Here is a 13,927-nt window from a genome sequence, read left to right on the forward strand (position 1 = left end):
ACAAAAAGGAAGAGCCTGAAGGAGGCATCACCTTCTTTTTTCCATTACTGGCTTAAATCGATTTAGCTAAAAATAAAAAACCGGCTCAGGACTCCGCTCTGATCGTGTTGCATTCACGCATGACCGCGCCGGCCAAGTGTCACATCAGATGCATTATCCGACCTGTGTTTATTTAAGTGGAAATGGAGCTGCTGCCTGCCAGCCTGTGAGTCTGTTCTTTACTCTCCGTCCAACTGAAACACAGAAGCCAAAAACAAGACTACACTCGCAGACTAATGGATCAGACTACAGCTCAGATGGCACAAACCACCGCCAGCGTAATGTATGGATTTCATCGTTAGTATCCCGTACTGATGATTGTTGACTGATGTGAATCTACACAGCTGATTTGTCATGAGGCAACTTTTGGAAGAACAACGTAATGAGTTTCATATTTTCGTGTCATTGGATCTTTTTGTCTAATTCAACACGTGCAGCACTATGAGCATGTAAGTTGTGGGTGAGCGGCTAGCCTCAGTAGCATCACTACTGCCAGGGTAGGAAATTAGCACCCGCCACCAGCCAATGGAGGGTACTTTTTCAAAGTGGCGGGTGACTTTTCCTTGTATACCAGCCACAGTAGCGGTGGATTGTGAAACGGATTCGACAGCTTTTGTTAAAGAGTGCTGTTGCTAAGTAACAATATTGCACAGTGGAATTGCGTTACGTTACTGTTAATTAATCCCCAACTTTTCCGGATGTTGCTGCTTCATAGCAAAAACGTTCAGTGTGTACACAGTGTGTACACACATTTATGGTACCCAGCAGATAAATCCCACTGGCTTTAGATCATTCGAGGATACCGGGAGGATTATCTTTGTAACCACCTACACTGAAGCATGTGTTGATGAAGCATGTGTTGATGAAGAGTGTGTTTTTCATCCACACCTGTGTATCTTTTATTAAGTATTAAGCAACCTTATATTTGTGCCCATTAGACTGAAGCGGCCGGCAGACTAACATAACATGTTAGACATCGCTGCACTAGGACTGAATCATAAATATCAGACTACAGTTGGAACATTTCCCCTCTGTGAAGAAAGTAACTTGTGAACAAGACAGACAAGAGCAAACAGCCAATGTACTGGGTAAACAGAGGTTAGCTGTAAAATAGTTTGGATTGACGTTGGTTTAATAACTGGACAGTTTCATTTCCACTGGAAGTTTCCTCCGGATGTCCCTCACTTTCCCCCACTTTCCTTTTTCTTTGTGGCTACTTTAACATGCTCATATTATGCTTTTTGGCTTTTTCCCTTTCCTTTATTGTGCTATATATCTTTTTTTGTGCACATTATAGGTGAAATAGCCCAAAGTCCCCCCCCCCCAGAAAACACTGTTCTCAAATGTCTCAAGATAACTTTTGTTATGATTTGATACTATAAATAAAATTGATGAAGTGAGATGCCTCACTCTGTAGCTAAAACAGAGTGCTCAACACACAGGGTGAAAAGAGGAGCTGCAGCAGTGAGCATTACGACAAAAAATATGGTGATTTTTGACATTTAAACCATGTAAACTTATTCATATATAAGCGCTAAATACAATTATGAACCTGAAAATGAGCAGAATATGAGCACTTTAAAGTCTCATTGAGCAACATTAACCGGAACCTCTGAGCAACGTGCTGCTCGGGTCCTCACTAAGACCAAGAGACTGGATCACATCACTCCAGTCCTCACTAAGACCAAGAGACTGGATCACATCACTCCAGTCCTCACTAAGACCAGAGACTGGATCACATCACTCCAGTCCTCACTAAGACCAAGAGACTGGATCACATCACCTCCAGTCCTCACTAAGACCAAGAGACTGGATAACATCACTCCAGTCTCACTAGACCAGAGAGGATCACATCACTCCGTCTCACTAAGACCAAGAGACTGGATCCACCTCACCAGTTCTGAAGTCCTTACACTGGCTTCCGTACCTCAAAGAATTGATTTCAAAGTACTCTTGCTGTTTATAAATCACTTAACGGTTTAGGTCCAAAATACATTTCTGATCTGCTACTACACTATGACCCCCCCAGACCTCTCAGGTGGTCTGGGACAGGTCTACTTTCTGTCCCCAGAGTCAGAACTAAACAGTGGTGAAGCAGCATTCAGTTTCTATGCTCCTCATATCTGAACAATCTCCCGAAACCTGGATCCGCTGCTACTCTCAGTTCTTTTAAATCAAGGCTGAAGACCTTTCTTTTGATGCTGCCTTTCTTAAATGACTGCTCATTTCTTTAAATTTCTTATGCGCGCTGTAACTTTTATTCTTGTGTTTATGTGTCTATTTGTAACTGTCTATTACCGGTTTTTAATGCTTATGATTTTTAACTGTTTGTACTTGTGTTTTATCTGTTTAACTGATTTTGTGTAAAGCACTTTGAGTTGCCCTGTTGCTGAAATGTGCTCTACAGATAAAGCTGCCTTGCCTTGCCTTACCTTACAAAGAATATGTTTACTGCATTTACTCTCTAACTGAAGTTTTGGGACCTATTTTTGGGATTGCTGTGGACGAAGAACACACGGCGATACACTGGTCAGAGCAAATGAGGTGTAACCATGTATCCAGCTACTTTAAATATCTCATGTTACTGTGTTGTGTGAACAGTTAACTTCATTTAATATTGTATGTGGTGTTTTTTTTTAATTGCGGGGTGCAAATGTTCCACCAAAACAAGTTCCTTCCCGGGACTATTTTACAGAGCCACCATTGCTGGGTCCGGAGTTTAGCACCGCCCAAGAAGATTGTGATTGGTTTAAAGAAATGCAAACAACCCAGAGTGTGTTTTTTCTCCGATCCAGGAGTGTTTTACCCTGTTGCCAGACCTTCCTCCACAGCGCTGTGGAGATATGTCTCGTAGCGTGAGACAGTGTGTTGAATCAGTGTGTTGAATCTCAGCCTCAAACCAACTCTCACACTGTCTCACGCTGAATACGAGAGAACCTCAAAGCCACTTTTAATGAAAAATGTAGTTTTGTGTTATATAGTCCTCCTCCGCACACAATGTGTTTCCGGATTATCTCCACATTTCAGCGCCAATATTGGTCCGTAAACATTACAGAGAAAGAAAAAAATCAGAATCAGTTGTATTGGCCAATTGTGCTTTTGCATACAGGGAATTTGACTCCAGTTTCTAATACTTTAATATATGTCTCAAAAACAGAAAACATTGGGCAATAAATAATAGTAATATGTGAGAGAAGACTGTCTCTGGTACTGGGCTACAAGTCTGTCTTTATACAACTTTTTCATGAAGTTCTTTCGTGTCTGTCCCTGACACAGGACTGACTATAGTAGTAGTAAAGGGAGGAACACAATTGATAAAAACACAATTAGTTGATCACGAAACATGTATTTTAAGTCAATTTCATTGCCTCAGTTTGAACCGTCCACGATGGATTCCCACCCTCTCACATCTTTGAATTGATTTTATTTTATTTTTTTTGCAACATCTAAAGCTTTTTTGCATCCATCAAATGATTGAAACCTTAATTCATTGTTTGTTTGTTTTGGACATTTGGGTGCAGCACATCAAGCTTTAAACACGTCACTAACCAGTTGGCTATTTACTCATCCTGATTCATGGAAGTCAGGTATTCACTCTTCTTTAAGCTCTCTCTCTAGCTAACTTGTCTTTAGCTGCTAAATGCTCCACTTTGTTCACCAGCTAATGAAGAAATATCGATTAAAGTAGATATTTAGCTGTCTTAATCAATTATGCTTATGACTTTAATGCAGTTGAAATGATAAGATGTGATTAGTCGAAGCATATCATTTATGTTTAGTGTCTAGATTACGTAGACTTGATTTTGACAACAGCAAAACCTTCCACCGTAAACTGTAGTATTAGGGAAATACATGAAGAGACTGAACCATCAAAACAAGCAAAGTTTTTTTTTTTTTAAATCCCAACGCCTCCAGTGTGAAGTGCTAACACCTGCTATCGGGCCCTCAGTGAGAACAACCAGTCCCGCTGTGCTTCACTGTGTGACCTCATGCTCTTTAGAGAGTGTATTATGGAGGTCTGGATCTTATTTTCACCAGATATATGTTTTGATGTTGAATGAAACCCTGTTTTCTGTTCTGCAGTGTCCGACTCCAGCTGCACCTCGCTACATCAACAACAAGACCAGCAGGAGCGAAGAAGAAGAAGAAGACATCCGGCCTCAAACAGCCTCCATGCTGCGCTGCTCGATGTCAGCCACCGGCTCGGATTGGGAGGGAGATTAGTTGTAGTGGGGAGCGGTTGCTGGAAGCTTTTCTTCCAGACAAAAAGGCTCAGGCTTTCAGAGTCTCTGATGAAGACAGATTGTGAAAAGAGTCACCTCCAACATGTTCATTCTCTTCAGAGGGGACCGGCCTTTCTGTATTATTCTTTATTTTAAACAACAGAGATATTATCAAAAATGTGACGGTGCTCAGAAGCACCTCTTTCCCTGCATGTGGACGTTTGCTGTTAAAACCAAAAACACCTCAAACCACAAATCAACGCGCCCATTTTTGCCTCCCAGATGTCATCTGCTTGTAGTTGTGTTGCTGGAAGCAGCTAGAAGTTAGAGCCATGCCCAGACATTTCTTCTGCGTTGAGTTTTAGTGATACGTCTAGTCCAGGCGTGTCTAATTTTAGTTTCATGGGCCACATAACCCTAATTAGAGCCCAAGTGGGCCAGACCTGTAAACCACTCCAGAAAGTTTATCTGCCACAGAGTTTCTTGTCAGCTTGATGTTGGCAAACACGAGGTGCTTCTGCTACGACAGCGTCGGAGGTCATTGTAGGAAGAAAAAAAAAAATGTTACGAGAGAGAGGGGTAATAGAGAAAAAACTCAGAACCTCTAAAATTGAAGTTGTAAATTTATGGAAAAAGAGCTTTGGTATTCTCTGAGATTTAAGTGCTAAATTTAGAATTGGAAAGCAATTTTTTTTTGTACTTTACAAAGTCATCCAGTGGGCCTGATTGGACCCTTAGGTAGGCCCGTTCTGGCCCATGGGCCGTAGGCTTGACACCCCAGGTCTATTCGAGAACGGTCTACTCTGAATAAAATAAAAAGACATAGAGTTGCTGTTGAAAGCTGCAGAAAAAGCTAGCAAACACAGTGAAGATTTCTGTATACGTACAGTATATATCGGAGTACTTTTTCCGAGGTCAAAACTGAATTCTAGGTCTGGCGTGCTGTCGTTGAAACGTAGGTTAACTATGTTGCGGTCTCAGAAACGTCTTGTTAGTAATTCACTGTAAATGTGCCTAAAGTTGGGTGAGGGATCCTTAAGAGTCAGTATTCACGTTTGTAAATCTCCTCCACATTTTTATGTCTATACAAATTTTGTCACTAGAGAGTGTCTTACATTCCTCTCCTGAAGGGGGAGATCTCTGTGCACTTCCCTGAAATCTGACACTCCTCTCTATCCCTGACCGACACACCTGTAAACTGCCTTTAAATCCTTAATTCACCCAAGAAAAGAGCAGATACACAGCATCTTGGCTCAGGCTTTTATCTTCATATTCATCTGCTAATAGGCTAAACTACAGTGGCTAGCCTTGATAGACGGCTTCATCTGAATGCTGTGTCCCCCTCGGATGCATTTAGTAAGAAGAGTCTAACATGAATCTATCTACAAATGCTTTAAAAAATGAGGATGTAGTCCCATTTATTTTTTTTGTTAAATAACTCCCAAATGCTCTCACCACTAAACGTGACTGAGTTATCGAAGTGATTGAATTTTGTGGTTCTTTCGCAGTTGGATCCGATCAGTCACGACACATCTGCTCATACAACTGATGTATACATGAGCTTTGTAATAACTGTTCCCTTTCAAGACTGAAATTTCACCATTTAGTCAAATAACGTCTCACAGACGTTACACCGAGCAGTGTACATTCTTAAAGTTCCCTGGTATGGTGAAATTCTGAGAGGTTTTCCACTGGACAGATATATTTAGGCTCAGTCCCGAAGGCTGCAGTGCAGTACAGATTTTGTTTTCCAGGTAAAGCCGTCTTTAATCTGCTGGGGAGATCTCTCAGCCTTTAAGCACATAACAAATTCTGCCAGCTGCCGAAGTCATCGCCTCTGCTTCGCCCTGATTGTGAGTCGTGGAGATGCAACTGTAGCGAGACGCCTCTGTTTGTGACTGTCCTGCTGCCTGACTGATGACTGCTGAACATCATCTCCACTGTCTCTGGAGGATAATTGAGTGCAATGGCAGGTGGTGATGCGTTTGGTTAAATGGCCCTCCACAGGAAAACACCCCAACCATCGAAGTGCTGCACCATCACTGAGGTAATGGAAAGAACTGGAATACAAAGTCACATTTTGGGCTGTTTTTTTTTCTCCCCCATTCAGTTTTAATTTCCACACAGATCACTAGAAAGAAGACTTTGCTTCTTTGATTCGACATCAGATTCACTTGCACAGAATCAAGGGCGAGATGTGAATGAGAGAAGACGACACAGGGAACGAGAGAGGGAAAAAAAGAGCTGTTGACCCATATTTACTGTAACATTTTCCCTCCCCTCTCCTCCCTCCGTTTCTCATTGACCTCCCTCTTTTACCCCGGATCTATTTTTAGCAGCAGCCGCTCTCACTCAGGCCTCATACAAGAATAGATGCAAGAAACGCAGCAGGAGCTCTTCTGCAGGCGGTGCATCGCAGTTTTCAAGGGTCTCTTGATCCCTGCGACACTTAAGTTCAGTACTTCAATCTAAATTTTTAGGGACATTCTTGTCCTTTAACTGTAGAAGAAGATTTTATTGAACTATAAAACACTTTGAAAACATCATCTGACTGAAGATGACGGGGCTCTATCGCTTTCTCTCTCCCCAGCCAGTCCATTCTCAACGTTCTTGTCTTTTTTTTTTGATGCAGACATTTGTTTGTGGCATCACTCTTTTCTTGCAATGCTGGCTGCACAATAACAATACTCTACTTCTTCAAGCTGTTTGTTTTCTGAATATAAAAACATTATTCTCAGTCTGAATGAGCTAGAAAGAATGTGGCCTATTCTCTGCATTGTTGTTTTGATTTTTACTTTTACCACACCTGAGTTGGTAAATCGATGACGCCACAAAAAAGCATAAGTACCTGATGGTGCTCTGTTAACTACGTTAGGTGCAGGGCTAAGTGCGACATTTTTCCAACCGGGGCCCGTTTTTTAGCTTTCATTTATGAATTTTTGATATGTAAATGGACTGTTTTTATATAGCGCTTTTCTAGTGTTAACTCAAAGCGCTTTTACATAGTACAGGAAGCAATCACCGTTCCCATACTGTGGCCGAGGCTGCCACACACGCTCATTTACACTCCGGTGGCGCCGCATCTGGGGCAACTCAGAGTTCAGTGTCTTGCCCAAGGACTCTTTGATATGGGACTGCAGGAACAGGGATCAAACTACCAACCTTCCCACTGGCAGGCGATCACTCTTCCGCTGAGCCACAGTAAATATATAAGTTATGTAAATTATGAGCATGATTAAATGCCTAAAGGTCTTGTTTTTTAGGCATTTTATTAACTTTAAACGGCATTCTGACCCAGGTTCCTTTTTATATTGCCAATTTGAGACTTTTAGCATATTATGGCCTTGTAGTAAAGGGATATTTCATCGTTGGAAAGATGGTGGATTGCTTTGGCTGAAACTAGCTGACGATTTTGGGTCATCTGAGTTTTATTTCCAGACAATATACAGAGATCTCTGGTCTTAGGGGGACATGAGGGAGAGAAACACGGTCATTCTACTGATACAAAGCTTAATGCTAATCGGTGAAGTATCCCTTTAAGAATTGTTGGGTAATCATAAGGTATTAGAGCAAGTTATGTCTTATATTGTTAATGGTCTGGCTTTGTATTCCAGCACATTCATGAAACAGTCACAATGAGGTAAAAGACTGTCATCTTTCAGGGTGTTTGGGTGTCGGACGTGATGAAATGATTCTTTAAAAACCGATTTATGGACAACAGCTAAATATCGAGAACATGATATATATGTAGATATACATGCAGGGAATCATCCAGATACGGATGCATACTAGTGAAAAGATGCCGTGTGGATTTTCTTAGAAACAGTCAAAAGTGATGTTTACATTCAGTGTTTCTCACCAAATCTCAGGTTTAACATTTGTTAAACTGCTCGACCTCACTCAGCTCTCTCCTCACAACGTCTGGAGAACACTTTTACAAAAATTCAAATATCAACTGGAGTGAGATGACGTGCCCGGCACACAGTAATCTGGTTAATGTAATGTAATGTGCTTTGCTCTACTTTTGACACTGCGAATAATGGAGCGGGGGGGGGGGGGGGGGGGGGGGGGGGGGGAGAGACCGCCAGAAGTGATAACAGGAGAGGAGAAACACAAAGGGGAACACTCCCACTTATGAAACAAACACCCCGATTTATTTCTTAGCTCTAAATACCACAAGCTCCTGTCACAGCAAACCCTCCACTTTCTCCCCCCCGTCCTTATCGCTAGTCACCAACCACCTCCGCCCCACCCCTGATCCCTCGCCGCCCACCCGCTCGGCTCAATGACAAACAAAGGTCAAATGTCCCCTCCTTTATTTATTGAAATCTCCCAGAAACCTCCATTTGTTCTCATAAAGGAGCTGATGTGGCTTTGATGGAGCGTTTAAAGACAAGGGGAGGTGATCGTCCTCTGGTTCTGTGTGTGTGTGTGTGTGTGTGTGTGTGTGTGTGTGTGTGTGGGCGTGCGTGCGTGCATACATCAGGATGGGAATGCAGGACACACTAGCTGCATGCTTTACTTATGATGACACACACACACACACACACACACACACACGGAGGAGTGACCATGCTTTCCTTGAAACAGACACCAGAGCAGTTTAAAGTGTCTCTTTCTTTGGGTCTTAGTGTCTGTAGTGGAGAGGCCTCTGTAGCAGATTTAAATCTGTGTGTGCGTGTGCGTGTGCGTGTGCGTGTGTGTGTGTGTGTGTGTGTGTGCTGTTGTGTTTACATCTTTGTGAGGACCGGTTTTAGAGAGTGGACATGTTTTTGTCCTTACTTATTCCAAGACATTGATTATTTTAATGTTTTTGTCTGAAGGAATATGAACTACTAAATGACACTGCAGCTATCAGCTGTAATTTTCCAGTTTTTAAAACAGGACAGAACAGTTGTTGACATATTGGCGTAAACAGCGTCTAAGGTTCAGGACTCTGGGTGGGGGTCTACTGATGTTTGAGAGCCGGCGTTGCTAAGCGAAGCGCCGCTCTCGTGACTGGCACGTCACGGCTGCGAGTGATGATACAAGATGTTTTTATTTCTCCAACAGAGCTCAACAGGTTGTGGAAGTAAAAATCTTGATTCGTTTTCTAAATATGCATTTGAAATATTAGCCCGTATCTTTAAACCATCCGAGGTAGACTGACCACGAGCTCCCGTTAAAGCAAGAAGTCCAAACGAAATCAACCTTGTTTTAAGAAAAAAAACACGTTTTATTTGCGATCTTGTGGAGAAATACTACACTATCCACATTTTGACACCTCAGATTGGTAAAACTCATTACCATGGTAATGTTTACCGCACCCGCGGTTGTATTAACTGCACACCGGATCACAAAATGGCGCCTGTTCACTTCAAAGGAGTTGTAGTGTTTCTCCCGCTCAACCCAGAGACTTTACACCGTGGCGACGTCGCTTTCCTCGGGAGGTTTTTAAAAATAAAAAGTCCATGGATTAAAAAATCAGAACAGCAAGAGCAATTAGCTACTGACATTGTTTGAGGTGTCCTGGCAGCAGTTATACAGATTTTCTCTTTTACAGTGGTTGTCTGTGGGTAATACCATTTCTGGGAGCAGGGGGATTTTTCGTTACAATACCGTGAGGGGCCACTGGACTGATCTGGGTGGGGGGGGGGGGGTCCCTAATTAGCGCTGGTTATCAATTAAGGACATCTGTACCTTTAGGACCCACTCTAGGTTAAGTTTGCATTGTACTTTGAAAATACACACGATCTAGCTTAGCTTGCCAACGTTAGCACTGACTAGTAGTTTTTCCAGTTTCTCTTTAAGACGGCCTTTGTTTAATGATGTGGTGTGTATATATATATATATATATATATATATATATATATGTATATATACATATAGCAACGTGTTACTGGCACCACTGACTTTGCAGAAGTGACCTACTGTGAATGCGTTCAGACTCACCTGAGTTTACCGAGCCGGTTCTGACCATCCTCTTGTGTGTGTGTGTGTGTGTGTGTGTGTGTGTGTGTTGGGTGTTGTGTGTGGTGTGTGTGTGTGGTGTGTGGTGTTTGTGTGTTGAGTGTGAGTGAGAGAGGAGAGACCCGGTGTGCACTGCCTGCGTCTTCAATGTGTTACGTCGCTGTATGACGCCACAGTAGCGAGAGACAAGAGAGAGGTGAGGTGAGATGGGGAACAGAAGAAGGGGGGGGGGGTGTAAAGGAGAAGAGGCAGCAAATATGAGGGGGGGAGGGGGGGGGATTCTCAGACCCCGCATGCAATGACCTTGTCTTATGTCAAGGCGGAGGCCTCTCTCTGTCCTCTTTCTCTCTCTCACACACACACACACACACACACCAGACACACACCACCCGCTTTCTCTTTCTCACACACACACACACCACACACACACACACACACACACACACACACACACACACTCGTTTCTCTTTTTCACACATACAACACACATACACCCGGTGTCATCCATGTGGCCCGAGACGTCAGCCGCATCTAATAAGCTCACATCCCTGCCGCCTGTCTGTCCAGCCTCTCCCCTCCGCGTCTCCGCTCCAACACACACACACACACACGTAACCCCTATGTAACTACGGATATACCCCCCCCCCCCCATGTTACCGACAAAGACCAGAAAATAACATTTGAAGCTCTGCAACTCCCCGCAGGATTATTGTAAAAGTGTTAGAAGGAATATCTGAGCCGGTGAATCGCTGCTTCACCTCTTCTTCTAACCCCTTTATCTCCGCCCTGCACACACACACACACACACACACATTCCTCTGCCTTAGATTCTCTCCATCCATCCCTCCCTCCCTCCACATGGCAGAATAAAAGGCGGTGTGTCTTACTGATGGTCCGGGATCCGATGCAGCCCATGGTGTCTTACAGAGGCTCGTGCAGCTCGGGGAAAATAAAATCCATCCGTCCAGCGGTCATTTCTCCCCGGATTTCTTTCTCTCTCTCTCTTTCTTTCTTTCTTTCTCTGCGCTTTCCCCTCTCCTCCTCTTCTTTTTCTCCTCCTCCTCTCTTCTTCTTCTTCACTGTCCTCCTCTCCTCCGTATGTGAGAGAGAGAGAGAGGGTGTGCATGTGCGTGTCATTCGCGTCGCTTCCTCTCTCTTTCTGCCTCCACCGTCGTCATCCACTCCTGGTCCCCCTGTTATTGTCGTTGTCGCTCTATCATTCTCTCTCTCTCTCTCTCTCTTTTTGACGCTCACATATTCAGACACACATGAAGGCTACACACACACACATGCAGTCCAGCTGTCAAAGACAGATTAGATACACACTCACATCAAACACACTCTACAGTTAGAGCTTGCTTATTAACAAGATGCAACTTTATTTATCCCACAAGGAAATTGCTGTGCAGCCATTGCAATAGAAAGTGGGAAGAATAAATATATAAATCCTAAATAAATAGGTTTATAATAAATATAATCCAGGTTAACAGTTTGGATCATAAATTCCTGGATCCTTCCTGCTGGAAAAACTGGTTTCCACCCAGATGTTATGTCCCCATGCTTAACTAAGGTGTTACTTCTTGTGAATCTTAAAGTAATCTAGAAAATCTTCATTTGAATCAATGTCACCTGATAGCATGCTATTTGGCCAAAATACAGCTGCTGTGTTTTTAAGGTGTCATGGAAAACCTGTAAAATCATTAAAATCCTTGAATGTTTTGGCAAAGTCTTGACACTTTAGTGTTTAATGAAAGTATAATTGTTACGGTAGTCTTCCGTGGATAACCTTCCACGTGTTTATTTTCTGTAGCTGCTGACGTAACGCATCTCTAACACGCAATAACACGTGACATTTACTCTTTTAATGCCATGTGCGTTTCTTCCTTGTCGTTCCATCTCTTCCTACGTGTATGCCAGCTAGCTGAAATGAGATCAAATTAGATTTTAGGTGTCTGTGGCGACATTTCCCGGAAAAACAGTTAGCGACGTGTTTTCCATCGTCCAGAGGGGGGTGGGGGGCGGTGCTAACACCACAGACTCGCTCTTTAACCCCCTTGTGTGTGATGCAGCGTGCTTTTCGTTTTTCCGCTCCCTGCTATGAACGCGTGAACGGTTACAATGGCAGGACAAACAGAGAAAAGAGCGACAGCTATGTAGACCAGGGGTTCCCAAAACCTTCAGCCCAAGACCCCCAAAGTAACGGTGCAAGTGACTTGCTGACCGGGCCCCCCCCCCCCCCCCCCCCCCCCCCCCCCCCCCCCCACTATAGACCATCCAAACACGACACATTGACAACGCACACATCACAACGCCATACATGATTCTACAGTAATTTACTCATTCTTTAATTGAACTTAACCTATGATAATGGATGTGCACTGTTTGGGGACAGAGTCCAGTCCTGTTTAATGTTGGAGACCACTACTCGTGAAAGAAAGAAACAAGAGCTGTTTCCCTTTTTATTTATTTGCTTGGTTTTATTTTAATTTAGCCACTAGTTTTATCTTGTTTTAAAATCATGGCTAACATATGCTATTCTAATCGTCTTTACATTTTTATTTCTGGAAATCAACTCGTGACCCCCCCCCCCCCCCCCGACCCCCTCCCCCCCCCCCCCCCCCCCCCCCCCCCCCCCCTCTCTCTGACTCGCGACCCCCCTGTGGGTCCCGACCCCCACTTTGGGAATCACTGATATAGACGATTCAAAAAACAAGTAAAAGTGAAAAGGCAGATCTTAAGAGTTACCTAAAGGAGCAATAAATAAATACACCAGGCCATTATGATGATTATCATTATGCACACCTAGGTCATACCAATGCAATCCTGCAACAAATTCTCTTAAAATGTTAGAATTTTTCTTTAATCCTGCTTTACAGAGGCGTTCATTCAGCAGGCTGTAGTCCGCGGTGCTGTTAAGTTGTATTGCGTTATGCTGACAGGTGTTTCTATTATTTTGTCCAGCTTAATTATATCAATAAGGCTAAAGGCTAAATAGCAGAAACACCTCTCTTTAAGGATTACACAACACAACAGGCCTAATCCGCCTTAAAGGCTTGACAAGGTGCTTCTGACAAGTTTGCATCAGCAGGTCAGCCGACGGCCTCGGATGTAAAATCCGTTCATCGACGTGCAAAGTAACGGCTCTGACAACAAAATGCTTTTTTATGGTCCTCTCTCCCACGCCGCCCCCTGATTAACTGACTGTTCACTGGAGGATTTGAACCTTTTATTCTGCCTCAGAGGAAGCGAGCAAGTGTTGATGCCAGTGATATCCGATGCTTGTAACATGTTTCACGCTCCAGCCTGCTTCAGTCTGCAGCTGGGCTTTTCCCTCTCTCTACAAACGGTGCACTACAGGTGTTTCTATTAATTTGTCCACCACAATTATATCAATGAGGGTAAAAGCTAAAAAAAATGTACAGACAGAACGGGCCTAACCCGCCTTAAAGGGTTGAAAAGGTGGTTGTGGAAAGGTTGCATCTCGTTTTAATTTGTAAAGTTTTTATTGAGCATAAATATATCATATACAGTTTTTGATCAACAATACAAGAGGGGCTCAAGTATTTTTATATAACTGTTCACATATAACAAAACAACAACAACAGAGCGGAAGCGGAATACAGTTTTGCAGCAGGAAGTATAATAATGATTTATATGGATAAAGTGAAAGGAAATGAGATTTTATACAGATACTGATTGTAAGAAGTCTATGAAGG

At 43.1% G+C, this 13,927-nt stretch overlaps 1 protein-coding gene and 3 long non-coding RNA genes across 12 annotated transcripts in view; 2 read left to right on the forward strand and 2 right to left on the reverse strand.

Moving 5' to 3' along the window:
• The window catches only part of LOC116701617 (uncharacterized), a 6,930-nt gene extending 1,267 nt beyond the window's left edge, over positions 1-5,663 (forward strand). The window contains exon 2 of the long non-coding RNA XR_004334975.1: positions 4,123-5,663. This is a non-coding gene — a long non-coding RNA (uncharacterized LOC116701617). The remainder of the gene's footprint in view (positions 1-4,122) is intronic.
• LOC116701616 (uncharacterized) overlaps positions 1-10,766 on the reverse strand; it is a 12,708-nt gene extending 1,942 nt beyond the window's left edge. Inside the window, exons 1-2 of the long non-coding RNA XR_004334974.1 lie at positions 10,756-10,766; positions 10,169-10,171 (exon numbers count right to left, since the gene is read on the reverse strand). This is a non-coding gene — a long non-coding RNA (uncharacterized LOC116701616). The remainder of the gene's footprint in view (positions 1-10,168; positions 10,172-10,755) is intronic.
• LOC116701614 (uncharacterized) overlaps positions 1-11,358 on the reverse strand; it is a 59,948-nt gene extending 48,590 nt beyond the window's left edge. For 3 of the 9 annotated variants that reach the window (XR_004334972.1, XM_032535401.1, XM_032535398.1), the window contains exon 1: positions 11,099-11,357. Coding sequence is in view for 7 of the 9 variants with exons in the window: in XM_032535401.1 (XP_032391292.1) it covers positions 11,099-11,337 (239 nt within the window). In the remaining 2 variants the exon portion in view is untranslated. Of the gene's footprint in view, positions 1-11,098 lie in introns of all 9 variants that reach the window. The other 6 variants (XM_032535409.1, XM_032535407.1, XM_032535405.1 and 3 more) reach the window with 6 other exon arrangements.
• LOC116701615 (uncharacterized) overlaps positions 1-13,927 on the forward strand; it is a 44,467-nt gene that overhangs the window by 23,842 nt on the left and 6,698 nt on the right. The window lies entirely within an intron of this gene.

The sequence above is a fragment of the Etheostoma spectabile genome, chromosome 14 (assembly GCF_008692095.1).
Source record: "Etheostoma spectabile isolate EspeVRDwgs_2016 chromosome 14, UIUC_Espe_1.0, whole genome shotgun sequence".
NCBI lineage: Eukaryota > Metazoa > Chordata > Actinopteri > Perciformes > Percidae > Etheostoma > Etheostoma spectabile.